At 57.6% G+C, this 24,206-nt stretch overlaps 11 protein-coding genes and 1 non-coding gene across 12 annotated transcripts; 7 read left to right on the forward strand and 5 right to left on the reverse strand.

Annotated features, from left to right (window-relative positions):
* The first annotated feature begins 55 nt into the window (after positions 1–55).
* On the forward strand, positions 56–161 carry K437DRAFT_t62. The gene has a single exon. It is a non-coding gene; the product is annotated as a tRNA-Ala (tRNA).
* Positions 162–477: 316 nt separating this feature from the next.
* K437DRAFT_211866 (uncharacterized protein) lies at positions 478–2,815 on the forward strand (the record flags this gene model as incomplete). Its single annotated transcript, XM_013384812.1, has 7 exons — positions 478–557; positions 639–1,279; positions 1,357–1,940; positions 2,002–2,127; positions 2,192–2,300; positions 2,343–2,428; positions 2,495–2,815. Coding segments are annotated over 7 exons (1,947 nt in total), but the record flags the coding sequence as incomplete, so codon positions are not given.
* Positions 2,816–3,242: 427 nt separating this feature from the next.
* On the reverse strand, positions 3,243–4,780 carry K437DRAFT_291998 (peptidase M22, glycoprotease). Its single transcript, XM_013384813.1, has 3 exons — positions 4,369–4,780; positions 3,375–4,285; positions 3,243–3,317 (listed from the first exon to the last, which is right to left on the reverse strand). Exons 1-3 carry the CDS (start codon positions 4,685–4,687, stop codon positions 3,306–3,308), a joined length of 1,242 nt encoding a protein of 413 aa, XP_013240267.1. The 5' UTR covers positions 4,688–4,780; the 3' UTR covers positions 3,243–3,305.
* Positions 4,781–5,051: 271 nt separating this feature from the next.
* Positions 5,052–7,148, forward strand: K437DRAFT_276641 (putative CCT7-component of chaperonin-containing T-complex). The gene is made up of 4 exons (XM_013384814.1): positions 5,052–5,567; positions 5,645–5,697; positions 5,762–6,899; positions 6,980–7,148. Exons 1-4 carry the CDS (start codon positions 5,157–5,159, stop codon positions 7,055–7,057), a joined length of 1,680 nt encoding a protein of 559 aa, XP_013240268.1. The 5' UTR covers positions 5,052–5,156; the 3' UTR covers positions 7,058–7,148.
* Positions 7,149–7,183: 35 nt separating this feature from the next.
* Positions 7,184–8,774, reverse strand: K437DRAFT_259900 (uncharacterized protein). The gene is made up of 2 exons (XM_013384815.1): positions 8,613–8,774; positions 7,184–8,530 (listed from the first exon to the last, which is right to left on the reverse strand). Exons 1-2 carry the CDS (start codon positions 8,708–8,710, stop codon positions 7,312–7,314), a joined length of 1,317 nt encoding a protein of 438 aa, XP_013240269.1. The 5' UTR covers positions 8,711–8,774; the 3' UTR covers positions 7,184–7,311.
* A 379-nt stretch (positions 8,775–9,153) lies between these two features.
* K437DRAFT_43290 (putative ribosomal protein L22) lies at positions 9,154–10,246 on the reverse strand. Its single transcript, XM_013384816.1, has 3 exons — positions 10,195–10,246; positions 10,024–10,078; positions 9,154–9,709 (listed from the first exon to the last, which is right to left on the reverse strand). The coding sequence occupies exons 2-3, from the start codon at positions 10,024–10,026 to the stop codon at positions 9,353–9,355; spliced, it is 360 nt and encodes a 119-aa protein (XP_013240270.1). The 5' UTR covers positions 10,027–10,078; positions 10,195–10,246; the 3' UTR covers positions 9,154–9,352.
* Positions 10,247–10,475: 229 nt separating this feature from the next.
* On the forward strand, positions 10,476–12,627 carry K437DRAFT_252047 (putative rRNA pseudouridine synthase). The gene is made up of 2 exons (XM_013384817.1): positions 10,476–10,866; positions 10,939–12,627. Exons 1-2 carry the CDS (start codon positions 10,747–10,749, stop codon positions 12,328–12,330), a joined length of 1,512 nt encoding a protein of 503 aa, XP_013240271.1. The 5' UTR covers positions 10,476–10,746; the 3' UTR covers positions 12,331–12,627.
* K437DRAFT_276645 (uncharacterized protein) lies at positions 12,577–15,623 on the reverse strand (the record flags this gene model as incomplete). The annotated part of the gene is made up of 2 exons (XM_013384818.1): positions 12,577–14,809; positions 14,896–15,623. 2 exons carry the CDS (start codon positions 15,621–15,623, stop codon positions 12,577–12,579), a joined length of 2,961 nt encoding a protein of 986 aa, XP_013240272.1.
* A 303-nt stretch (positions 15,624–15,926) lies between these two features.
* Positions 15,927–17,238, forward strand: K437DRAFT_43394 (Swi5-domain-containing protein). Its single transcript, XM_013384819.1, has 4 exons — positions 15,927–16,481; positions 16,570–16,648; positions 16,742–16,756; positions 16,838–17,238. Exons 1-4 carry the CDS (start codon positions 16,117–16,119, stop codon positions 16,904–16,906), a joined length of 528 nt encoding a protein of 175 aa, XP_013240273.1. The 5' UTR covers positions 15,927–16,116; the 3' UTR covers positions 16,907–17,238.
* On the reverse strand, positions 16,990–19,396 carry K437DRAFT_259903 (uncharacterized protein). The gene is made up of 3 exons (XM_013384820.1): positions 18,602–19,396; positions 17,327–18,525; positions 16,990–17,238 (listed from the first exon to the last, which is right to left on the reverse strand). The coding sequence occupies exons 1-3, from the start codon at positions 19,259–19,261 to the stop codon at positions 17,163–17,165; spliced, it is 1,935 nt and encodes a 644-aa protein (XP_013240274.1). The 5' UTR covers positions 19,262–19,396; the 3' UTR covers positions 16,990–17,162.
* Positions 19,397–19,645: 249 nt separating this feature from the next.
* K437DRAFT_43434 (uncharacterized protein) lies at positions 19,646–22,275 on the forward strand. Its single transcript, XM_013384821.1, has one exon. It carries the CDS (start codon positions 19,823–19,825, stop codon positions 22,052–22,054), a length of 2,232 nt encoding a protein of 743 aa, XP_013240275.1. The 5' UTR covers positions 19,646–19,822; the 3' UTR covers positions 22,055–22,275.
* Positions 22,276–23,615: 1,340 nt separating this feature from the next.
* Positions 23,616–24,172, forward strand: K437DRAFT_43432 (uncharacterized protein). The gene has a single exon (XM_013384822.1). It carries the CDS (start codon positions 23,775–23,777, stop codon positions 24,093–24,095), a length of 321 nt encoding a protein of 106 aa, XP_013240276.1. The 5' UTR covers positions 23,616–23,774; the 3' UTR covers positions 24,096–24,172.
* The last annotated feature ends 34 nt before the right edge of the window (positions 24,173–24,206 follow it).

The following is a 24,206-nucleotide window of genomic DNA, read 5'->3' on the forward strand; positions in this document are numbered from 1 at the left end:
GCAAAAGGTCCCGGGTTCAATCCCCGGTCCGTCCATCCCTTTACCCCCAATACATGGGCGGATAGTGTAGTGGCTATCACGTTTGCTTTGCATCATAGTTATCTCCTCTAAAAGAGAGACTCGCCAGCAAAAGGTCCCGGGTTCAATCCCCGGTCCGTCCATTCTTTTTGTACTTTTTGTACATCACAACGGGTCCAATTTTTCCATAGTTTTCACGCCGCACTCACTTTTGACGGGGTGGGTATTCTGGGCTGGCCGGTTATGAAGGAGCACGCGAGCCACGCATCCACCAACTTCATCCTATCCCAAGTTTTGAATGCGACTCGTAGGTCGAAGTGTTGCGCGCAAACACGTGCATCGCACAGTTGTGCCTGTCACACACTTGCGCGGTTGCACGACTTCTGCTGATCACGTCAAGAGCCCCATGGCTTGGTATTGACGCCAGCCCTTGTCGTGCAAGAGCGTATAGTTCGCACGATGGCGACGGTCGATGCAGACTGTTCGCACCCAGTGCAGGTCGCTGGGCTCTGTGCAGTATGTGGTCGCGAATTGGACAGGTGAGTCTTCTTATGCTAGCGGCAGGAGCGAGTGCACGCGTTTGGAAGGTCGGCTGCTGATGGGGAAACGCTTGCCGATAGCGCCGTTCTGCTGGGCGTTTCGATTGCCATATCCCACGCCTCGGCGGGCATCAAGGTCTCCGCATCCGAAGCCAAGCGCTTAGATGCGGAGTCCACTGCGCAACTGCTGCGTCAGCGGCGTCTTGCGCTGATCATCGACCTCGACCAAACGATCATCCACGCCACCGTCGACCCGACTGTTGGTGAATGGCTCAAAGACCCACAGAATCCCAACTATGCAGCGCTTAGTAATGTCGGGCGCTTCAAACTGGGCATGGACGGAAAGACGGTCCTCGGCTTTGAGACGCACGACCAAGTGGGCGACCGCGCTGCCAGCGAAGCGCCAGATGAAGCAGTCGCCGGGTGCTGGTACTACGTCAAACCGCGGCCGGGCCTCGCAGACTTTCTCCGTGGCCTGGCGCGAAAGTACGAGCTGCATGTCTACACGATGGGCACGCGCTCCTACGCCGACTGCGTGTGCAGGCTCGTCGACCCGGATGGCACGCTGTTCGGTAGTCGGATCCTCTCGCGCGACGAGAACGGCAGCTTGCTGCAAAAGAGCCTCAGCAGACTCTTCCCGGTGGACACAAGCATGGTTGTCATCATCGATGACAGGGCCGACGTGTGGAGCCGGTCTCCCAACCTGATCAAAGTCAACCCATGTGAGTACAGCGGCGGAGCCCGCGATCGCACGCTGCTGTGCTCCTGCTTAAACCCCTCCCCCCTGGCCGCGTCCCAGACGACTTTTTCGTCGGCATCGGCGACATCAATGCGACATTCCTACCAGCCGCGCCACCACCGCCGCTGCCATCGCCGACGCTTCTCACGGACGGCGAGACGGATATCACTGCAGAAGCTTCGCCAGACATGAGCAGCACAATCCCCGAGGAAGCAGGAGCACCGACTCCGCCAGCGGATGCTCCCGAGTCGCCGGCCCTTGCCGCGGCCAGCTCCACTCCACTAATGATGGGCCTGGAAGGAGCAGACGCGATTACCATGGAAACATCAGAGGCTGGCGCAGCGGCTGCGGCCGCCGAAGAAAAGGCGGAAAAGGATCAGCGGGCAGTGCTCACCGAGCAGATTGACTCTCGGCCACTGGCAAAGATGCAAGAAGCGCTGGAGGAAAAGCTCAGCCACTGCCACCCGTCTTCCTCTGACAGTGCAGGCCCGTGTGCGAAAGTCTCAGAAGCACCGCATCAAGACAACGCTCCAGGTGCAGACGCTGACGAGGCCGCGCCCTCCAGCCTCGTGGAACCTGGTCCGCTCCAACGCCTCCACGCGGTGCTCAAGGATGACGACGCAGAACTGGCACGGGTGCAAGAGGTAAGCTGGGTGCTCACGGCTCCGCGATTGCTCGCACGCGCTGATCGGCCGGCCACTGCAGATCCTCGACGCCATTCACGAACGGTGGTATGCGCAGTGGGACGGTATGCACGGCGCCAGCATGCCGCTGACAGAGTCCCCCGACGACCTCAATGCACTTGCTGCGCGCCCAAAGCCAGCTGTCATGGTGAGTGTGCGATGCGCCACTTTGGTCATCCGCCGCGGCGCTGACGTCCCATCATCCCCACCAGAACATCATCGGAGACATCAAGCGCCTCGTTCTGGCCGGGTGCAACATTGTCTTTTCAGGGGTGATACCGCTCGGGGAAAAGCCGCAAGAGCGAGTAAGGGTACACTCCAGTTACACTTTTGCAGACGCTGACGGCGCTTTCTGTTACAGAGCGGACATTTGGAGAGTCGCCGAGGAGTTTGGCGCGCGCTGCTCCCTGGGCGTCAATGCGACAGTGACGCACTTGATCGCAGCCAAGGTGAGCTGCATGCTTCCTGCTGCTGCCTGCAACGCTCGTTTCTCCGTTGACATTCCATGCTTGCAGGCCGGCACCGAAAAAGTCCGGCAAGCGACGCGGATAGCCACCATCCACGTCTTGCATCCGTCGTGGTTCCACACTTCTGTTGCCCACTGGGCGCGAGAAGAGGAAGAGTGGTATATCTTGCCAAAGGACGCGAGCAGCGACTCGCCTTCCGCGGCGTTATTTCTAGGCTTTGGCGACGACAGCAGCGATTGCGAGTCCGATGCTGATCAGCAGCGTGATCCGGCTGGGGAACAGGCAGACGCATTGCCCGCAGAAGTGTCCTTGTCCGGAATCGATTGGGGAGAAGCAGCCGACGAGGTCGATGCCTACCTCGACGACAGCGATGACGATGCGGACGCCGAAACCGAGACCAGCTTTTCTTTGGACACCAGGAGCTGCCCGCAGACGCCCGAGCGCGGCAGCAAGCGGCCACGGACCAGCCAAGGCGGCACGCCCACAAAAGATGCAAGGCACGATGAGGACGTCGAGAGATCGCCGCTGAGCAAACGCCGCAAGCTCGCGGAGGCTCGCGCGGGCAAGTCGATGCTTAAGCACAGCATCGGTGATGCGCCTGAGCCTCTGGATGGCCGGGCCGCCGAGGAGGGGGACGTCGACGACAATGCCACAGAAGGCACCGTGGGTGGCTGCAGTCAGAATGGCACAGATCTGGACGCTTTTGCGGACGACCTCGAGCTCGAGCTCGAGGCGGACTGACATTCCTAGAGCCAAGAGCTGATGGACAGAAGCTTCCTTCGGGACATTTGCTTGGCAAGACACTGTAGCAGTACAACATGTAGCAATACACTTGGAATACCCAACATTGTAAGACGAACTATGCGCGCCACTGCAGTGAACATCGAATCAGTCGAGCATCCGTCGCCTCGGATCGGTCGACACTCACAGAGATCAACGGTACATCGGTTCGGAAGCGCTGCGTGGTTGTGCTCTTCGCCAGTTCGGTCACTTGGCCCATCCGATGTGCCAGCAGGCCCGCATGCGCGATCATGATGCCATTGTCGATGCAGAAGCGTTCATCTGTGGCAAAGACCTTGCCGCCGCGTTCGTACGCCATGATGCCCATCATCTCTTGAAGCCGAGCATTCGAGCCGACACCGCCGACTATCAGCACTTCGCGTGAGCCAATATGCGCCATAGCGCGCTCTGTGATTTCGACGAGCATCGCAAAGACGGTCTCCTGTAGTGAGAAGCAGAGGTCTGCTGGCGTGATCACATCTGCCTGCAAGTCGGCGAAAGGAGAAGCAGCAGCAGGCATAGGTGATGAGTGCCCGCCAACGTGCCTGCCGTCAGCGCTGAGCGTCGGGCCATTTGCCAAGCTCCCCACTGCGGCTGCGCTGTCAGCAGCTTGTGAACGAGCGCTGTTTGCGCGGAATCGCTTGTCATGCGTGTACTGCTCTACGCATGTCAGGATGCCGCCCAGTGCGACATCCATCCCCTTTGTCGCGTACGGCAGCGGAAGAAGTTTACGCCCCTTCCTCGCTTCGATCTCGATGTTTTGACCGGGGCTGGGATCATTGCTCAGACCGATGACGCGGGCGAAGCGGTCCAAGCAGTTACCGACAGCAATGTCCAGCGTCTCACCAAAGATGCGATATCGCTGAGCGGAGTAGGCGATCACTTGTGTGTTTCCGCCGGATACATAGAGCACGACGGGATTGCGCGCGCCTGTGATCGTCCTTCCCATCTCGATGTGGCCGACACAGTGATTGACGCCGACGAGGGGTTTCTTGTAGAGCAGGGACAAGGTGCGGGCGATGAGCGACACTGATTGCAGAGGCGCTCCCATGCCAGGTCCTACAGTGGACAGCATTTTCAACAAAACGAGAGAAAGACATTCCAGTCACTGGAAAAAGGAAGGTAGACCAGGCTCGACTTACCTTTGGTAAAGCAGATGCACTCGACATCTTCGAGGCCCTTTTTAAGGTCAGCGCGCTTGACGCTTTCCTGCACGACTTGCAGAATCCACTGCTTGTGATGCTTTGCTGTATCACCGGGCTGGAAGCCCTGCCCCGGAGGTGTCACATATGTATGCCGGATATTTGAGAGGACATCGACGCTGCCGTCTGGATTGTGACGAACGATCCCGGACCCAAGCTTGTTGGCGCTGCCTTCCAAGCCCAACGCGAGGTACGGTCGTGACAGCGGCGGCAACGGGTCTGTGGCTGCCAGCCGCTGGCGCTTGCTTGCAGACGGCATCTTGAATCGAATGCAGCAGGATCTCTCTACTTGCAAGAAGGCTGTCCGTGTGGCTGCTCTGGGGCTGATCACACGCAACCTCTTCGGCTCATGGCATCCCTAATGGGTGAATGAGAAAGGAGAGGCCGTAAGAGGGCAATTTCGGTAGTTGATGCGCCCAGGGAGACAAATGAGTTAGTTGCCGACAAAAGTCGCCGATACGCCACTGCGCCAGTGTGGTGTTGTCTGGCGTGTGCGAGAGATGGCGAGCCTTCGAGAAGAACACTGACCCTCCTCGACTTCCAGGTTGCGACAATTTTTGGGAGAGCTTCTCCTGTGTACACCTCACACGGAAGCTCGTCTGGATAGCTGCTGTCGAATGCAAGGTATACCCAAGCACAGCTGGCATATACTGACAAGACTGCAAGGCGCAGAAACCCTGGAACTTTGCTTCTGGTAAAGCGCGATACAGCGATAACATTCGGGCAAGATGGCGGGTCGCCTGGGAATGATGCAGCCGCCGGTGATTGTCCTTCGCGAGGGTACTGACACCTCGCAAGGCACGCCGCAGCTGCTGTCGAACATTGGAGCCTGCACATCGGTCGTCTCGTGCATTGCCTCCACGCTCGGGCCACGCGGGATGGACAAGCTGATTGTTAACGAGCGCGGAGAAGCGACAATCAGCAACGACGGCGCGACCATCCTCAAGCTGCTGGAGATCGTGCACCCGGCTGCGCGGACGCTGGTGGATATTGCGCGAGCGCAGGACGCAGAAGTGGGAGACGGAACAACCAGTGTCGTGTTGCTTGCGGGAGAGATGCTCAAGGAGAGCAAGCAGTTCATCGAAGAGGGTGTCAGCCCGCACGTCATCATCAAGGGCTACAGGAAGGCGGCAACGATGGTGCGTCTGCTGCGAAGCTTGCTACTCCACCGTCTCGTTCCACGAACGCACTAACGAATGAGTCTTCTCCTCATCAGGCTATTGATAGGATCCGGGAAATCTCAGTATCCATCGACAAGTCAGACAAGGAGTACGTCGATCTAAAAGCGCTCTACTATGTCCTTTGCATTGACACATTGCTCTTTCTCGCGCAGAGCCTTCCGGGATCTTCTTCTGAAGTGCGCCGGCACATCCATGTCCTCCAAATTGATCGTCTCACAACGTCCCTTTTTCGCACGAATGGTCGTGGACGCAGTCACTACTCTCGACCAGGAAGACTTGGACGAATCTCTCATTGGCGTGAAAAAGGTGCCTGGCGGCGCGATGCAAGACTCGCTGCTCATCAAAGGTGTCGCATTCAAAAAGACATTTGCGTACGCTGGCTTTGAGCAACAGCCAAAGAGCTTCACGGACCCTAAGATCCTCTGCCTGAACGTTGAACTGGAGCTCAAGGCGGAAAAGGACAACGCCGAGGTGCGCATCAATGAAGTGTCCGAGTACCAAGCAATTGTCGACGCCGAGTGGCAGATCATCTATGCCAAGCTCGAAGCGATCGTCAAGACCGGCGCTAAGGTGGTCCTCTCCAAGCTTCCCATCGGTGATTTGGCTACACAATACTTTGCCGACCGCAACATCTTCTGTGCCGGTCGTGTCCCCGCCGATGACCTCAAGCGCGTCATTCAAGCTGTCGGTGGAAACATTCAGTCGACGTGCTCGGACATTCAGCCACACCACCTGGGCACTTCCGCCAAATTTGAGGAGAAGCAGATTGGCGGAGAGCGGTTCAACCTGTTCGAGGGGTGTCCCAAGGCCAAGACGTGCACGCTGATCCTGCGTGGCGGCGCAGAGCAGTTCATCGCCGAGGTCGAGCGCAGTCTGCATGATGCGATCATGATCGTCAAGCGCGCCATCAAGAACAGCAGCGTCGTCGCGGGCGGTGGTGCAATCGAGATGGAGCTTTCAAAGTACCTGCGCGAGCACGCGCGGACGATCCAGGGCAAGCAGCAGCTGATCATCGCCGCGTTTGCCAAGTCGCTCGAGTGCATCCCGCGACAGCTGTCTGATAACGCAGGCTTCGACGCGACCGACCTGCTCAACCGCCTCCGCATGCGGCATGCGCAGGGACACATGTGGGACGGCATCGACATCGACAGCGAGGGCGTCGCGGACAACCTCGAGCGCTTCGTGTGGGAGCCGAGCCTTGTAAAGATCAACGCCATCTCCAGTGCGGCGGAGGCAAGCTGCTTGATCCTCAGCGTCGATGAGACCATTAGAAACGAGGCATCAGAGAAGGTGCGTGGCCTTCAGCGTCTGATTTCATCTGAGACTGATACTGACCATCGCCTGTCGCGTCTTCGTTGTCCTCTCTGCAGCCGAATCCAGGGCCGAAAGCACCGCCAGGCACGGCACAGAGAGCCCTGCGCGGGCGCGGTCGAGCCATGCGAAGGTGATCAAATATCGAGTGTTTAGGCCAGGCCTATGAGGATGTACTGTGCGGATGTAGTGGAGACGATTGCACACATACTCTTTGCACAAGCAAGCAAAATTGTGAAAGCCATGTCACTTTGCCGTTCATCCCCGCCTCGACTGAGAGCTTCTGTACAAGTGTGGCGTGGTAAATGTAGCAACGCTGCGCATGTTCCTGCAAAGAAAGTACACAAAAATGTGCCGCCCCGAAGGTAGCGTGGCATGCAGCGGCACTGCGCTACGATTGCCCGATCTCCTCGACAAGCTTTCTTCGTTGCGGCGACCGCTGCGCGAACATGTGCTCCCACGCCTCTGCATATACGCCTTTGCCGGCTTCTTCGATGGGCAGGCTGAGCGTTGCTCCCTCGCCATTGGAAATGTAACGCAAGAATGGCGTCGGCTGCTCCTTGATCTCCTTGCGCGATAGCTTTAATAGACCGGCAACCCCGCCCGCTGCCGGGCCTGCTCCCGCTGAGGTCGGCGTCCCGTCGCCACCCTCGTCGCCAGAGCCTTCGCCGCCGGCAAGCTTGTTGCGCGAGCGCGACACCTGCTTCTTGAGCAGCCGGTTGATCGTCTCTGTCTTCTCCTCTTCGAGCTTCTGGTCGCTCTGGTTCTTGCGCCGACGCGACATCTCGGACCGCTTCAACGCAATCTCGCTCTCGGAGAGTCCCTTGAATTTCGACTTGGACGCTCCAGCCGGTAACTCTTCTAGCCCGAACGACGAGCCTTCCGCTCGTGAAGACTTGGCAAGCTGCCGAGCCGTCTTTGGGAGCGAAGCGCTCAAATCCACATTTACGAAATCCTCGTCCTCCGAGCCGTCGAGTTCGTCGCGCCGCCTTCGTTTGTTCGATTTCGACTTGCTGCTGCTCGGCTTGAATTTGGGCTTGCTTGTGCTCGGCGATACTTTGAGCTTAATCCTGAGGGATTTCGAGCCGTTGCCGCCTGTAAGGGCGCTGGGAGCGCCGCGCCCCTCTTCTTCCATGTCTTCATCTTCTTCGTCCTCTGGTTCGCCGTCATCCGAAGCAAGCTCATCTGCTTCGACGTCGTCTTCTTCGTCTTCCTCCTCTTCGTCTTCCTCCTCTTCGTCTTCCTCGTCGTCCCCTGCCTCTTCGCTCAGCTCTGATAATGACCCGTCATCGTCGTCATCTCCCCTTCTGGAACTGCGAACAGACTTAATCGGCGAGCTGTTTGGCGCCGCCTTTACTGCTGCTGGTGTCGGTGTTTGGATTCTTGATGATGTTGCGGTGCCAATGTCTAAACCGTCTTGTGTGCCATCTTCGTCATCCACTTCCTCTTCTTCCTCGTCGTCGTACTCTTCTTCTGGCTCGCCTTCGTCTTCCCTTACATCTCCATCATCTGGATTGCCAACGGAGGCTTGCTCCGCCTCGATATCTTCCTCATCTTCATCCTCAGAACGAAACTCGTCGTCTTCCATGTCGACATCAGACGGTACCTCTCTACGATGCGCAGAAACACTTCGGTAGTCAGCTATGAGGTTTCTTCATTGATATACTTCCTTCAGTCGTTGCTTATACTCACTCATAATTCGCCGTCTCCCGAAGTCTCGATGGGCGCGCCGCTCGGCTGCTGCCGGCGGCAGCTGCGCCGCTCGACTCGCTGGCTCTCCGTGTATTCATGGTGTCCCTTGACGATCGACTGCGGGGCGAGTCTATCTGGAGCGTTACTCCCTGAGATTCTTACGTCTTACCACGATACGTAAATGCAGCTCTGGCGAGATCTATAGACGAATACACGAGACGCGATCAACCCGAGCGTGCCACACGGTGTTGCGAGTTAGAGCGGAATTGAAACCGTCCCCTTCAGTTTTGGCGCATCAACCGCATCCGCTGCTCTCGAGAAACGCTGGTGGAAATGGGGCTTAATTCATTCCTTGGACGCAGGACCACGCATTGCATACAGGTACCGGCCGCAGCATGGTCAGATCCTCAGAGATTTCCGGTGCGTGGGTCTCTCCAGTTTATTACGTCCTTGATCATCACCTGCCATGTCTTCGAATTATCATTTGTGACGGCGAACGGTGTCTCGATGAACCTCTCGCCTGACCCCTCCCTGTTGGCTATAAGTATATGTGAGGCTGGCAACATCGGAAGTTGCGACGAGTGAAGGGAAAGCAAAAGAAGCCAGGCAAGAGGCAGACTAGGCAAGACATGTATCATACTGTAAGAGTACAGGACACTTGCAGGTGCGGCCCACATGCCCCCGATGGTGACAGTTGGACTGATGGTGCAGCTTTTGGTGACTTGAACAGAGCAGGAAATCTACTCCTCGTCCTGGTCAGGCGAGACGTTGAAGAACTTGATCTCGAATCCCTGCTTGCTGGTGGCGACAACACGGAGCCAATCGCGGAGCTGGTTACGCTTCAAGTGCTTCTTAGTAAGGTACTTGAGGTAACGCTTGCTGAAGGGGATGGTCGTGTTGACCCAGATCTTGCCCTCTCCCTCGCGGGTAATGGTGACGACGTCGCCGAGCTGCCCAGCCTTGCCATCGACCTTGATGCGGTCGTGGAGGAACTTCTCGAAGGCGGCAGCGTCGAGAATGCCATCGTTGGCAGGGCCGGAGAAGTCAATGAAGTACTTCTCGCCCTTGGGGGCCACCTTCGAAGTCTTAGCGGGAGCCTACCCGATTAAAATAATTTCATGTCAGCAATGGGGTCGAGTTGAAGTGCAAGCGCGCAGGGGCAAAGCGCTGGGAAGGACAAGGGCCTGGAATTCGTACGCTGGCCGCCGCACTATTCGAAGCTGCTTCTATCACGACAATTCTGCTTGCCGTCCAGAAAAAGACGTGGATGATGCATTGGACTCGTATCCCCTCCAAGAACATGAGCGAGGATGACATGGCCTCGTCCGTTCACACATCCCTGGTTTCCGGCGAGTCACAAGCACAGCCTGTCGCGGTCTAACGAAGCGTGCCCCTTCTTTTGGCTACCCACCATTTTTATGTTTTTGAAGCGTCGTTAAATGGACGGGACAAGGAATGTGCCTACTCTGACGGTCGGAACGGAAATAAGTCAAAAGCGAAGCCCACAGGGCGACAGAGCGAAGAATGGCATAGGTCAGTAAATGGACATGGATTCTCCTCCTCTCAATGGCCATCCGCCTACTGTGTTTATCACTCACGATAAGTCCAGCAAAGCGTTATTGAGGCAGCGGTGTGCGTGAGGGAAACGAGACGGGCAGGATGGAAGACCAGAACGCGAAAGAAAAAGTTGCTTGGTGTGGTTGACGCCGCAGTAGAGAGGAACAGCAGATGTTCTCTCGCGGCCGAAAGAATTTGGGGGGTGCCTCCACATAAGTTCTTTTCGAGTTCTTTCTTTTGCATAAAACTCGCAGTCAAGAAAAAGAAAGAAAAGATCGCCTGTGTGCGAGACAGACTTCCGTCCTCGCGAAGACTGCAAAACTGGAAATGCTACGATTGTCCTTCGGCAGGGGAAAGCCTGGATATCGCCGCGTGTAGCACAACTTCTGTTGGAAGCGGTCGTCAACGGACATCAGCATCCTCGCATTGCTCGAATACTGCTAGCCATAGCGCTGGAAGAAAGACATTCGTAAGCGCAAGGCCAAGGCGTTGGGGCTTCTCTTCATTTTCTAGGCTTGCTGCGTTCATTGCAATCTTTAGTCGGCCAGCTGCAGGACATCCTCGCAAGGACGCAGAGATGGCTGCTCCAAACGGTATCATCGACCCCATGCAGCTAGATGGCGACTACGCCATCAAACCGGAAAACTCAGGACCCAAGCTCAACACTTCTGAGTGGCCCCTGTTGCTCAAGAACTATGTGCGTGATGTTCGCGGCAGATATTCATGATGGCGTGGACTGACCTGTTCCAATTTTTTATTCGCATTGTAGGACAAACTCTTGATCCGGTCATCGCATTTCACACCGATTCCGCACGGATGCTCTCCGCTCAAGCGCGACCTCAAGTCGTACGTCTCCTCTGGCGTGATCAACCTCGATAAGCCATCGAATCCGTCGTCGCACGAGGTTGTCGCCTGGATCCGACGCATCTTGCGCGTCGAAAAGACCGGTCACTCGGGCACTCTCGACCCTAAAGTAACCGGCTGCTTGATCGTCTGCATCGACAGAGCTACGCGTCTTGTCAAGTCGCAACAAGGGGCGGGTAAGGAGTACGTTGCTGTCCTCCGGCTGCACGACAAGCTTGAAGATGCAAAGAAGCTCCCGCGTGTCCTGGACACCCTCACGGGCGCACTCTTCCAACGACCACCGCTCATCTCGGCCGTCAAGAGGCAGTTGCGTATCCGCACGATTCACGAAAGCAAGCTGCTCGAATTTGACAATGACAGGCACCTCGCAGTCTTCTGGGTCAGCTGTGAGGCAGGAACCTACATCCGAACGCTCTGCGTACACCTCGGCTTGCTGCTTGGCGTCGGCGGGCACATGCAGGAGCTGAGACGAGTCAGGAGTGGAGCTCTCGGGGAGAACGATGGCATCGTCACCATGCACGATGTCCTCGATGCACAGTGGCTGTACGACAACCAACGGGACGAGACTTACCTCCGCCGCGTTATTCGCCCTCTCGAGTCTCTACTTGTCGGCTACAAGCGCATTGTCGTCAAAGACTCTGCAGTCAACGCTGTCTGCTACGGCGCCAAGCTGATGATCCCCGGTCTGTTGCGCTACGAGGCTGACATCGAAGTGAACGAGGAGGTCGTGCTCATGACGACGAAGGGCGAGGCTATTGCCCTGGGCATCGCGCAGATGAGCACAGTCGACCTGAGCACGTGCGACCACGGTGTTGTTGCCAAAGTAAAGAGGTGCATCATGGAGCGCGACACGTATCCGAAGCGATGGGGTCTAGGCCCCAAGGCGGTCGAGAAGAAGAAGATGGTCAAGGACGGCAAGCTCGACAAGCACGGACGCGCTATCGAAGGCGTCACGCCAGCTACCTGGACAAAGGGTTACGTGGACTACGGCGCTGCCGCTACCGAGGCCGCTGGCGCTTCCACTGGCGCCACCGAGGCTGCCCCGGAAGCCGCCGCAGTATCACCAGAAGCAGCAACTAGCTCGTCCAAGAAGCGCAAAGCGGATGAAGCTGACAATGGCGAGGCGGATGGCGAGACAGAGGAGGAGCGCAAGAAGCGGAAAAAGGAGAAAAAGGCAGCCAAGGAAGCCGCCAAGGCCGCTGCCGATGTCAGCGTTGGCGACGTGAGCACCAAATCTGATAAGAAGGACAAGAAAAAGAAGAAGAAGGACAAGAGTGGAGATGACGATGACGAGTGATATGCCCATTCATTTGAATCACACCGCAAATCCCTCTCTCCAGTCGATTTCCTTTCACTACCTTTCACACCGCACACGTGATCCGGAGTGTGTGTATTGTACTATAGCTCGAGTTCCTTCTGCTCTACACATATACGAGGCTGGAATTTCTGAAGCAGCGGGGCCGCCATGGTACTCAGCAAGACAAACCAGTTGGGATATGCAGAAAAGGTTACACGTAGATGCATAAGGGAGAATGCATTGCCGCTAGGGCGAACGAAGAGGAGTACAGCCTCCCCACATGCGTCCCAGCTCAGCAGGACAGGATTCTACCAAAATGTCTTCCACTATCTGCGTATGCTGCTGTTCTTCGCTTGTCGGCGCATGCGCTAGAGCTTTTGCCACTGTGGAAGGATTTCTGCCGGTCCTGGCCCGCTGTAGACCTGTGCTACCGCCGCTATTGCTCTCGGAAACCGTGCGTGCAAACGGGTTCTTGCTGGGTAGTGACTGTGGCCTCTCTGCGCGTTTCTTGTCTTTGTCACCAACGTCCGAAAGGTCGTGCGATTCGAAGAACATCCATCTGCCCAGAGTGTTGCTGCTCGAGGCGGATTTCTCTGCAAGCGACTTGCGCTTGCGCGGTATAATCACTTCCATGGGTTCTTCATCGTCGTCTCCCTCCCCGTCACCTTGCTCTTCCTCTTCTGCAGTATCGCTTATGTCCTGGGCAGTGTCTTTGACACACTCTTTGATGTCAGCCTCGGCCTCCTCACTAGCGCTAACTGTGAGATCTTGCTGCACTGGTTGTTCGACGGATGCCTTGCTTGCAGCCATCATATGCGGGGGCGGGACGCTCGCCTGCCTCACTTGCGGGTGCTGGTGCGGAGGCTGGCGGTCGTCATGCAGCACCGAGCTTTGCCGAGGCAGCCGTACACCTGTCCAGCCATCCGCAGAGCTAGGTGTGGCAGACCTGCGCGGAATGAGCGACTGCGTCCGTTCGAGCACTCTCGGACGAGCACCAAAGACTTTTGTTGAGGTTTGCTTTGCAGCAGCGTCCGAGGCAGCGAGGCCGGTGGAAGAGGACTCCTCGTTGTTTTGCCTCCCGCCCGCGGTGCTGCCGCTGTTGGGACCGACAGAGTGCAGCACATCCGAGGTGAGCACGGCACTGGCGCTGCGCCTGAACCTTCTGACCATGTCAACCTCGCGCGTGACTTTGGCCTTCTCCTTTCCTCCTTTGCCACCTTCAGCAGCAGCGGTAGCACTTGTGGCGCCAGCACCGGGTCCAACGGACGAGTCGCGCCGCAGACGCTTGCTGTTGCGGGCTTGACTGTCCAACTCGCGGCGCAGGGCTTCGGTGTCGAATGCCTCCTTCGCGTGCGCTGCCTTTTCGCGCTGCTTGCGCTTCTCGTCTCGAAGGGCCAGGTTGAGGTCCAGCTTTTCGGCCGAGCTCGGCGCGATGCCCGGCCCTGCTCCTGCAGCCGACGCGGAGCCCGAATCCATTCCTGCAGAAGGGGAGGCGAGCAGGGTGCCGGACTTACTGCGTTTTGACCCACCCACAGTGGCCCCAGATGCGGACACACCAGGCCACGACGGCGTGCCTTTGAATCCGGTTCCAGCATTGCCAGCAGTGACAAAGCACTTGCTACGCAGCGCGGCGTATTGGCGCGGCAGGGCAGTGGAGAAGAAAGGCTTAACGATCGACGAACAAAAGTATTGCACTTCATCCCGTTCGTCGCGCGCATCTTTAGGGCGTGCGGCCGAGCCGAAGAGGACGTTCGTGGCAGCGCTTGCTCCAATGGCAGTTCCGGGTGTGCCGCCAGCTTCCGCTTTCGCTTTTGATTCCCCTTCGGCGGTGGGCATGAGATCACCCAGGCCTGTGACAAGCGTGAGCAAGCACAACTTGTCTGTCAGCATCTCGAACCTGGTCGAGAGGGCATCAACGTCGAAGGAGATCTGCTCATCTCCGATGCCACTGCCGTCTGCGGCTAACTTCCAAGTTTGTTCATCGCCCGCAGATAGAAGGCCTTCACCAGCGCCAGGTGTGGCTGCGGTAGAAGACACAGACCTGTGGGTCTCCTTCGTTAGCCGTCGCTGCCAGGGAAACGCACCACCTATGCCGGCGCCAACGCCCCCGAAACGATGCGGTGGCATGCTTTTGCGCTTTCGTTTCTTCGCAATCGGCGCGTCGCCCTCGTTCTCTCTCTCTTTCTCCTTTCCCTCTTCACCTCCTAGACATTCCTTGCCGCTACTCAAAAGCTGCGGCTGCCCTTGTTGGCTTAATGCCTGGATCCCGCATAGTTGCAAGTCATCGTTTTGGCTCTCTTCTTGCGTATTTGCCAACCGGTCGTTGCTTTGCGACTCGCCCTCTTGCCGCTCCACATGCTGAGCCTGAGCCTGAGCTTCGGTCTTGCGCACGCGCTCGCAACGGTGCTCCTCAAGAACGACGGGATCTGAAGCACAAACGCGGAGGGCAAGCAGCGTCAAAAGGATTTGTAGCTGAAGCCTAGTTCCACACAGTTCAACGAGTGAAGAGCGTCGCGTCAGTTGAAAGACGTAGTAAGCTATGGGCCAATGTGCCATGTTTCTCACTCTCGGCATTCCATGGCGGCGAGCCAATGCTTAACGATACCGACTAGAGAAACTGTTGCATCAGCGCCGCCCTCCTCCGTTTGGTATTGTTGCTCCAGATATGCTCTGACGCTGGCCGCCGGCCCGCTTTGCAGGCATGCTGTGAGCGCTTTCCATTCTGGTAGTGAAATGTCACCCTCGTCCCCGCTTGTCTCCGCAGACTTTCGAGTGACACGACCCAAACGCGAAGGTACGACCTGCCGCATTCGCCTGCTCACTCTGTCGCCGCTGCGCAGGAGCAGCTGGAGCACTTCGACCAGCAAACGTATACCATTCGGTCTCTGACTGTCTGGGGCGAGTTCCGGATCATGGCGCTCGCCTGCTGACGGCGGTGCGGTTCCATTGCCTCCTTGTTCGCACTGCTCGATGCACTGTGTGAAGAGACGCGAGGTGTAGCGCGCAAAGTCGGACAGCGACGCGTACGCTTCGCCTTGCCAGAGCGTAGCATAGTACAGCTGCTGAACGTACGCTGCTGAGGCATATTGTCTTTCGCCTGTATCCCGCTGCGGCAAGAACTTTGCACCAGGCGAAGTTGCATTTGAATTGCTCACATCTGCATGCGCGCTATTGACGTTGGACGAGGATTGAAGGCGGCGGTCGGGCCATGGCACTGGGCTTTGAAAGTTGAGGCGAAACGCGTAGCCCCCCGCTGGCCCGACACGCGACGTGTCATCGCAGAGGCATGGCATGCTTTCGCTCTAACGCGCCACACTGTCGCCGCGACTGGAGGGCCCGCTTGCAAGGCTTAAGAGATCAAGACGAAATGTCGGTCCAGAAGGCTGCCCCTATGGAGCTTTACCATGACTTTTGAACGAAGGCAGACGGGATCGAGTGGACGAAGTACAGTGAGCCTAAGCGTCGAATTAAGGTGAGGAGGCGTTGTGTCGGCCGAGACGCGTCGCGTGATGTTCATCTGGCGCATGAGGTGATGCAAACCGCCATGCACACTACCCCAGTGCCATGTCTGGTTTGTCAGATGTCATCCCCATCCCGTCCTGTTCAATGCTTGGGGCTCGTGCTCCTCATGCTCGCCATGGCCGTCATGCGCCCAATCAGAATATAAGCCCATGGTAGAAAGTCGAGCCAGCTGCTAGCTCCTCAGAACAAGAAAACAAACAGGATGGGCATGCTGAGCTTGCAAGCCAGCTGAGCAGGTCACGGCGTCTGCGCCCTTCCAGGAAGATGGTCAACGTTAACGTAAGTCGAGCCCCAGTTCATTCGGACACTGCAAGGTGTGCATGTGTGCTGCAGACTGAGAGCAGCCACTCCCCTCTGTCAACTGCTCCATTTTCCATCCAGCCGAAAGTCAAGATACCTGCCTTCAAGCCCCTCTCTATTCGCCGCTTTGTCTCACCGACCAAAGGCGAGGGGGTCAGCAGCAGTGACAACGACCCAGCGAGTTCACAAGGAGAAGATGGCAAAGCCCCCCTCGCGGCGTCCCTTGCCAGCGGAAGCCTCGTAGCGTTGCGTCGCATGTCAGAGCAAGAGAAAGAAGTGGCGGTAGAGGCTTTGCAGGCGCAGGCAGAGCAGCTCGAGGAACAGCTTGGGTGCGTTATGCGTATTGAGGCACATCTACGCGTGCGCTGCTCCTTACACAACCGCTGCACATTTTCTTTATTCATGGGTCGAGGACAGCGGTCGCGATGCGGAGCAGATCGTCAAAGAGCACATCAGACTGCTGCATGAATATAACGAGGTGAAAGACGCGACACAGGTGAATCCTCGACTGATGAGAGGTGCATACAGCAGGAAAGTGTTCCTTTCGCTGAACAGCCAATCGTTGACTCCATGTTCGGACCACCGTCAGATCTTGCTCGGAAGGGTACGTGCCCCTTTTCTCGCCCTCTGTTTCAGATGTGATCCGCATATGTCTGCCATGGCTGACATCTGCCCCTTTTGCCAGCTCGCACATATCGAAGGTGTAACAATCAAAGCAATGCATCAGCGCTACGATCTGCCCATGGACGGCTGAGCGCTTCTGCTTTGTGGCGCACAGCGATTCCAACTTCTCCCATCAGCTGCACAAGGCTCAGACTTTCCCTTGAACGCCTCGCATTTTCTCACGCGCTCCAAATTCTCGCATAGCATACATCTGCTTGCCGGTCCTTCTCGCCATTACTGTAACATACACCACGACATCCGGTTCGCACCTCTTCTTCAGCGCACACTGCTATGTTGCGCATGCATTCATGCCCCGGTGTGTCCAGTCATCCTACTGCACAATAATGTCAGCCTTGGTTGACGGGCGTAGCGCTCGCTGTGGTGGGCGCGAGATTCTGACGCCCGTACGATGGGAAGTTGCGTCTGAATGCGCGGGGGGGGGACGTAAGAGTTGGTTAGTCGGTCGATCCGTTGAAAAGACATCAGACCAGCCCCGTACGGCAGCACTAACCGACTAAGCAACAGCCCTTTCAGCCATCTGATCTCAGTTTTGACAACCGATATATCGCCCAGCTTCTCTTTACTGCCCTGCTCCTTGCTCGCGTCGTCCTCTCCAGAGCCTGCCGAAGCGCCGGCTGTTGCGACGGCATCTGAGCCGAGGCCGCTGAAGCGGAACTGGCTCTGTCCGCCGTAGGCCATCGTGCTAGCCATGTACGTTTGCGTGTTGACTGCACCGCTGAGCGATGAGAGCGCCGCGCGCAGGGCAGTGCTTGCTGTTCCCGCCCCCGCGGCAGCAGCCCCTGACGTGGACGATGACACAGCGATATATCCAGAGTATTTGCGTTCGCCGTGCTTCCTGTCGGCTCTCCGCTTTTTCTTAGTACACTTCGGGGTAAATGCACCGAATGGGTCGAACTCAAGCTCGTCGTCATCGTCTTCATCTTGCTCGTCATCATCCTCGCCTGGAACGATATCATCATCGTCCAGAAGCGCCTCCTGGTAGCTGTCTGCCACTATTGCGTTTGTCGGGGTTGTTCTAACACTGGCGCCACTTCCAGTCGACGCGACATCATTGGATCCAGTGCTAGAAGGCACAATCGGCGTTCCAATGGCAGCGGCTGATGTCTCGGCTTTGAGTGCGCTAGTGAGGCGTGCAAGTGCCTCGCGCAGCGAAATGTTCACGTCAATATCTTTGGCCACCTTATTCTTCGTTTTATTCCCTGTACCTTTTCCTTTGACTGCTTCATTCCCTGCATCCACGCCTTCCTCCTTACACTCTTCGCTCGCTTTCTCTCTATCTTCCACGAGCGCCTCAATAAGGAGACCCGAGCCGGGCACTACGGCTTTCTGCTGCGGTAGTAACCCATCCTTTTCGCACCTGCTTAGCTCCGTATGCTCATCTTCTCGCAGTGACGGCGAAAGTGAATCATGCTCGGGCTCAGGTGCCGGCTCCTTGGTATCATTCGCAAAGCTCACGCGCTTGAGTGCGCTCTTGAGCTTAATTCCGCTTGCGCCTTCGCCGCCTGCGTGTGCGCCGGCCGCATCCCAGCCTGCACCCCCAGAGCCGGACACCACACCCGGCAACTGGGCGAGTGAGCCTCGGCGGAGAGATTTGACCTTGGTACCGAGTTGCTCGAAAAGATCGCGGTGGTGCTTGAGCAGAATGGAGCGCGCGTCCTGCGAGGCGATCAGGCGAGGCATGATGTAAATCTGCAACCAAAGTAGGTTAAAATGAGCGCGTCAGCGCCTCAGAGCTAATTAAATGATGTAAGGGTATGCAACCCACTCTGTAGAGACCTACGAGGAGCGCAGTGAAGCCGCCGCCCAACATCATGAGGTAGCTCAGTTGGCGGAAGAAATTGAGCAAGACTTGATATCGTGTGAGTGGGTCCTGCGTAGCTGTCCCTTGCGTCTGCCCTGCATTTTCACCATTTCCACTGCTAACATCCCCTGCACCAGTGAGAACCTTGCCTCCTGATGCAGAGTTCTGGTCATAGTAGAGCGCCAGCGGGGATCGTGGATATGTCTTGACCGGCACTGGCGCGGCCCTGATAGGGTCATCGAAAGCTCTGGCTGCTGCTTCGAACGCGAGCTCTGGAACATCGCTGGAGGCATCAGAAGCTACTGAACCCGACCCACCTGATTCTGCTGACGACGAGGAGGATGCCAGCGTAGAAGTGGAGGTCATGTGCTCTGGCCGTGCAGCATCCTTGTATGCTCGCTCGATCGCCTGGTCATCCAGTCCCTTTGAACGCAGAAACTTGCGCTGCTCCTCTTCTGAAGCATGCCCATGGAATCGAACAGAGGCGAGAAAGCGCACCGCTTGCGCATGCAGCTCATCCGATGCACTGGGGCTAGTGCTGGGCCCCTCATTGGCGGCGATTGCGGGGGCAGGTGCCGGGGGCGAGCGCTTTGCGGCGGCAGCGTCGTGGCGAGTGTCTGCCATGCTGAGACCGTTCCGATGCGTGGTTTTTTCCTTCTTCAAGTGATACTGGGTGCTAGCGCTCAGCGCACTTGCACTGTAGTTGTCTCAACATTCAGCATGCGGTTGTTAACGCTGAATGGATATGTGCCAGTCGCAAGTAGGAAGGCAACAAACAGCATGCCAACAGCTGCAATATGCACTCGACTCGGTAACCCAAGCACCGGCTTTCAAACGCATGCTGTGGGCCGACGGATCGGCGAATGTTTCCATTCAGCGGGTTTATCATCCAGTTGCACCGAGTCTCTGACAACCCTACTTCTGAGTAATCGCTACTCGGGAGAAGTCGAAAGTCAAGGCCTCGATGACACGCACAACAGGGATTCATATCCACCACTTTCTCTCAATGTGCATGGGTTTGCTGCTGGAGATTGGATCTTTGGGAGAGGTCTGAGTCCTGCTGTGGGCCCTGGTATTCTTGAGAGACGGTGCTTGCTCGAGGCGCTTTACAATTGTGAACCGCATCTCCCGGCATACGGTCCTGCCTTTCAGCCACTGCTGAGGGGAAACGCGCAGCAACCTACCATGTCCAACTCGACCGCGAGCTCAAGCTCGCAAGCCCTCGTGGCTACCTCTAGCACTGTCTCTGCTAGAACAGCGCTTGTACGCACTTCCACAAAGGAAGGGACGTCGAGCACTCCCCTCATACCGGTAGGGCCGCGACTTGAGCCTCACCCACCAGCTCCGCCACCACAACCGCTCCCCCCGAAAGCGACGCACAGTCACCGCGGCGCTCGCATACTCTCCGAAGAGTCGTACACATCTGCGTTGTCGAGCATCATCCAGCGCGACTTCTTCCCTGATCTTGCACGCTTATGCGCCGAGAATGAATATCTCGACGCGCTTGACGATCCTGACGCAGACGAACAGCGCGTGCGCAGGGCGGTCAGGAGACTGGTCCGACTAGAGGAGGGCCTCGGGGTTATACCGCCTACGCCGAGGCGAAACACTGCTTCATCTGTGAAACGAGCAAAGGGAAATGAAAGAGCAGAGGTGGACACTCCTTTTCTCTACACTGCGACGCGAGGATGGGACGAAGACGCTCAGACGCCGCGGATCGGTCGGCGTGCTGCAGAGAGCACACCAGGTGCTACACCCTTTGCCGGCAGCGGTGCATGTGGCGAGTGGGAATCTACACCGACGCATGTACCTGAATTCAGTGGAGGGAATGGAGGCATTGCGATGCCTGGCACCTCCGCGGTGTGGACGGGCCAAGAGGCTGCGGATCTCTACAACGAATCAGACGACGAAGAACCACTCGGCGGGGAGAGCATGTCGGCTGTCCCTCCATCGGAGATACATACACATTCGCTCTCGAGCTTTGAGCGCAATTACACCTCTGTCGACAATGCTTCGTTTGGGTCCTTGCTCGCCAAGGTCAATGCGGAGCGCAGGCAAAAGTACGCTTGGGCTTTTGTCGAGGAGAACAGAGCGCGGATTAAGTGGAACGAGGCAAGGGAGGAGGAGCATCGCACCGCGCAAACGGGCGCACGGCTCGCCATTGAGGAAGGCAGAGTGCCAGAAACAAAATTGGTTACTGGCGTTCAAGGAAAGCTCGCTATCGAAGGCGCGACTGCATCACCACCACAAGGAGACGGCACAGTCATAAAGCTCGAAGCAGAGCAGCCGCTTGACGATCGCCAACATCCAGCACCGAGCGCCGTCACCTCAAGCGGCCGCTCGCACACGAAGGCAGGTTGGAGCTTTACCGCACGAAACAGCTTCATGTTCCCACCTGACGCGGACCGATCGACGCTTGTGCACCGCAGCTCTTCGCTTGAGCACGCACCTGCCGGGACAGGGACAAGGACAAGAGGAGCCTACGCATCGGGGTTTGGCGGCGATCAGTCCGAACTAGGGCGAGTGAAGCCCAGTATCAACCTCGTCAACCTTCGCTTGCCTCAAGCGACGAGCGGCTGCTTCGGGGACGAAATTGCGTCATCCAGCGCTGGGGGCCAGACGCCACGCTTGTCCGTACTGAATGCAGCCATCGAAGGGCAGCGGCAGTCAAGTAGCAGCAGCAGCTTTTCCGCCTCCAGCGCTCTCGGTGGCGGTGGCAGCGGCAGCGCAGACGACGGAGGGCACGCAGCAGCATGTCGGCTGACGGTCAACGGGCATAGATTCGTCAGCCCGCTACCCAGTCCGCGACCGGGAGATTTTGGCGCCGAGCGCATGCGGCAGCTCATGACGTGGGGCACTATTGTGCGCACGCCAGTAGTCCTGCGCGAGGGACGCAGTGATGCGGGTGTAGGTGCGGGTGAAGCGGGACGGAGCCACACGCCGCGCGACGGCGGCGTGGGAGGGTTCGCCATGCCGCCGACGCCGCGACGCGAGGAGCTCGCGCGCCAGCTCGCTGCTGTGCGTGGTGCGGCTTCTTCGCCATTAACATTAGCATCAGCCGCCTCTGCCGCCGGGAAGCGCGCCGAGCGTACCTCAGGACACGGCAAGGCATCAGCAACAGCCGCAGGCCTCAGCCCCGCGGCGCAGCGGCTGTTGGAGCGTACAGCGGCGGCAGGCGTGACACCGCGTCGCACGTCGCAGCCGATGGGCTTGCGGAGCGACCTGGGCACGCGCTTGATCGGCAGGAAGAGGGTCGGCCACGGGCAAGGGCAAAGGCAAAGGCACAGTGTGACAGGGAGCTCCCGGCCGGACGAGGGTGAGGATGAGGACGACCAGCTCGCGAGGCTGAAACGCCGTCGTTGGACGCCAACGCCTAGCCCTAGTCCGGCACCGTCGCGTGGTCCTGCGCAGGTCTGACGCTGTGGCACCGGTGTTTGGAGTCCCATCCGCTTTTCCCTTGTAGCATTTGAACACGACAGCAGCATCCTCCGAGAGTAGAAGTCATTTTTCTTTGATGCTCTGCGCATCTCGCACAAGCGCATCGCTGGTCACGCGGTCACGGGTGGGCTCTTTTTGTGGCACGGCTGTCTCCACATATACCCCTCGGATCCGAATACCCATGCAAGAATGGTTTTCGCCATTGGGGTCTCGAGCGACTTGCTGTCTGGAAGCGAAGACCGTACGAAAGTTGGCATTTGAGGCACATCTATTAGGGTTACAGCAATATGTGGAGAAGCCCGGGGGGAGCCAATGAGTGCAAAAATGGTCGGACACAATGGCGCAATGCTGAATGACGTCATCGTAATCTGCCAGTGGGGCTGCACGCATTCGTGAACGTCCTTGCAGACTCAGTAGCAGTCAGCAGGACCTCAACAGGACCTTGTGTTCAATTTCACGCGACGGCCGACTTGAGATCGCATGGCCCATTGCTTCTTTTGGGGATTGGGTGGAAGTTGGGTTGGCTGCTGGCTGGTGAGTGGCCTGTGCAGCGAGCGAAACGGATGAGACCCGAGCAAGCCAGCAGCAAAGGCAAGTGGTGGACCAGCCGAGTGCGGTACCGAGGTGGTGCGAAGAAACAGACTCTGTGGAGCCGGATTCTACGATAGCTGTGACCGGGCGAGCTTGGATCAGGCAAGGGAGAAGGGAAACGTCAGCGACTGGCGATAGATGGAGGGCGAAGGGGTGTGAGCGCAACGGTGAAGGGGACGAGGCCTGCTGGGAAAGTATCACGCGGTCCGTCTACGAGCTGGTTTTGCGCTTCCTCGTGTCATGGGCTTGCTGACCCTGGTTAGCGCCACTGTTGAAGCATGTACAGGACACTCGGCCCGCCCGACATAAAGCGGCTGTGAACGGCCGTGCGGAACGAGAGTTCGCAACGCCGAGGCTAAATCGTGGACCGTGGCGGGAGTGGCCGGGAGCAGAGCGGTTTGGGGTGCGGGGAGCGCGCTGCAGCAGGCGAAGGCGACCTGGTCGATGTCTGACAAGTAGCAATCATCTCGGCCCAGTAAGTCTGGGATATCGCCGGGAGTGACGGTGGTATACCGGTTGCCACTCGCCACTTCCTGGTGGAGGCGGGCAACCGCGCTGGCATGGTAATCGGCTACTTCGGGTAGGGTGAGGATCTGGTCAACCGAATCGGAGGAGCGTAAAATCTTCCAGACCTTTCGAGCCTGTCAGCTTCGGGCCGAGGACGTAGAACAAGAGATGATCGTAGACCCGCACGATGATACGATGGGCGATGACCACTTCCTTGAGCCATTTGCGCAGGTAAAAGGGGTCATGGTCGTACTCCTGGATCATCTTGTCAGCTAGAGCCATGATGCCACTGTTCGAGCACGATGTTGCCAGGGTGTACGGTCTCCCCTCGGATCACTCGTCGCCGGAGCCTGTGCTGTGGTCACGCTGTGGAGAAGGTTCAGTAGCAGAGCGGGGTCGGCTCTTTGGAGGCACGTTGATGAAAGTCTTCCGTTGATGGACGGTTCACGAATAATAGAGAGACTTTAATACATTTTGTTGCGTCCATCGGCGTTCACAGTAGTCCAATCCCAAGCTGTCCAGGGCACTCTACAAATGCAGGGATAATGGCTAGATTCATAAAAGCATGAGTTGCGTACAGGTGCAAATAGCGTAGTCGAACATGAGCGATGAGAGGGGAGAGAGACTGAGGCGCGCAGCGTCGCCGACCTGCCACTTCATTTCGAGCGGCAGCAGCAGCTGTCGCGCTCTCCCTGTTTGGCGAAGGTCATGGTGGCAAGCTGGCGGTCAACGGCGCCGTGACAAGAACCTCCTCCGCGCGGAAGGCCCCTTCTTCATTGTCAAGCAGATGTGTAACACTGGGTACACGCTCTGGTCGATGGGCATGGAGGGAGCTCTTGATTCGGATTACACGGACTTTCCACTGGCTACAGCCTTTTACCTAGCAAAGGTCACGTTTAGCGGACAAAAAAGGGGATTGTGACGCACGGAGAGTCACGTGACCATCTAAGGGCCTCGCTCTCTTATCACTCGGGGTGGACTATGTAATATGCACACGCGTATGCTGCTCAGACGTGTATGCATCTAGCCATTA

This window comes from Tilletiaria anomala (assembly GCF_000711695.1).
Source record: "Tilletiaria anomala UBC 951 chromosome Unknown K437scaffold_147, whole genome shotgun sequence".
In the NCBI taxonomy this organism is placed as follows: Eukaryota; Fungi; Basidiomycota; class Exobasidiomycetes; order Georgefischeriales; family Tilletiariaceae; genus Tilletiaria; species Tilletiaria anomala.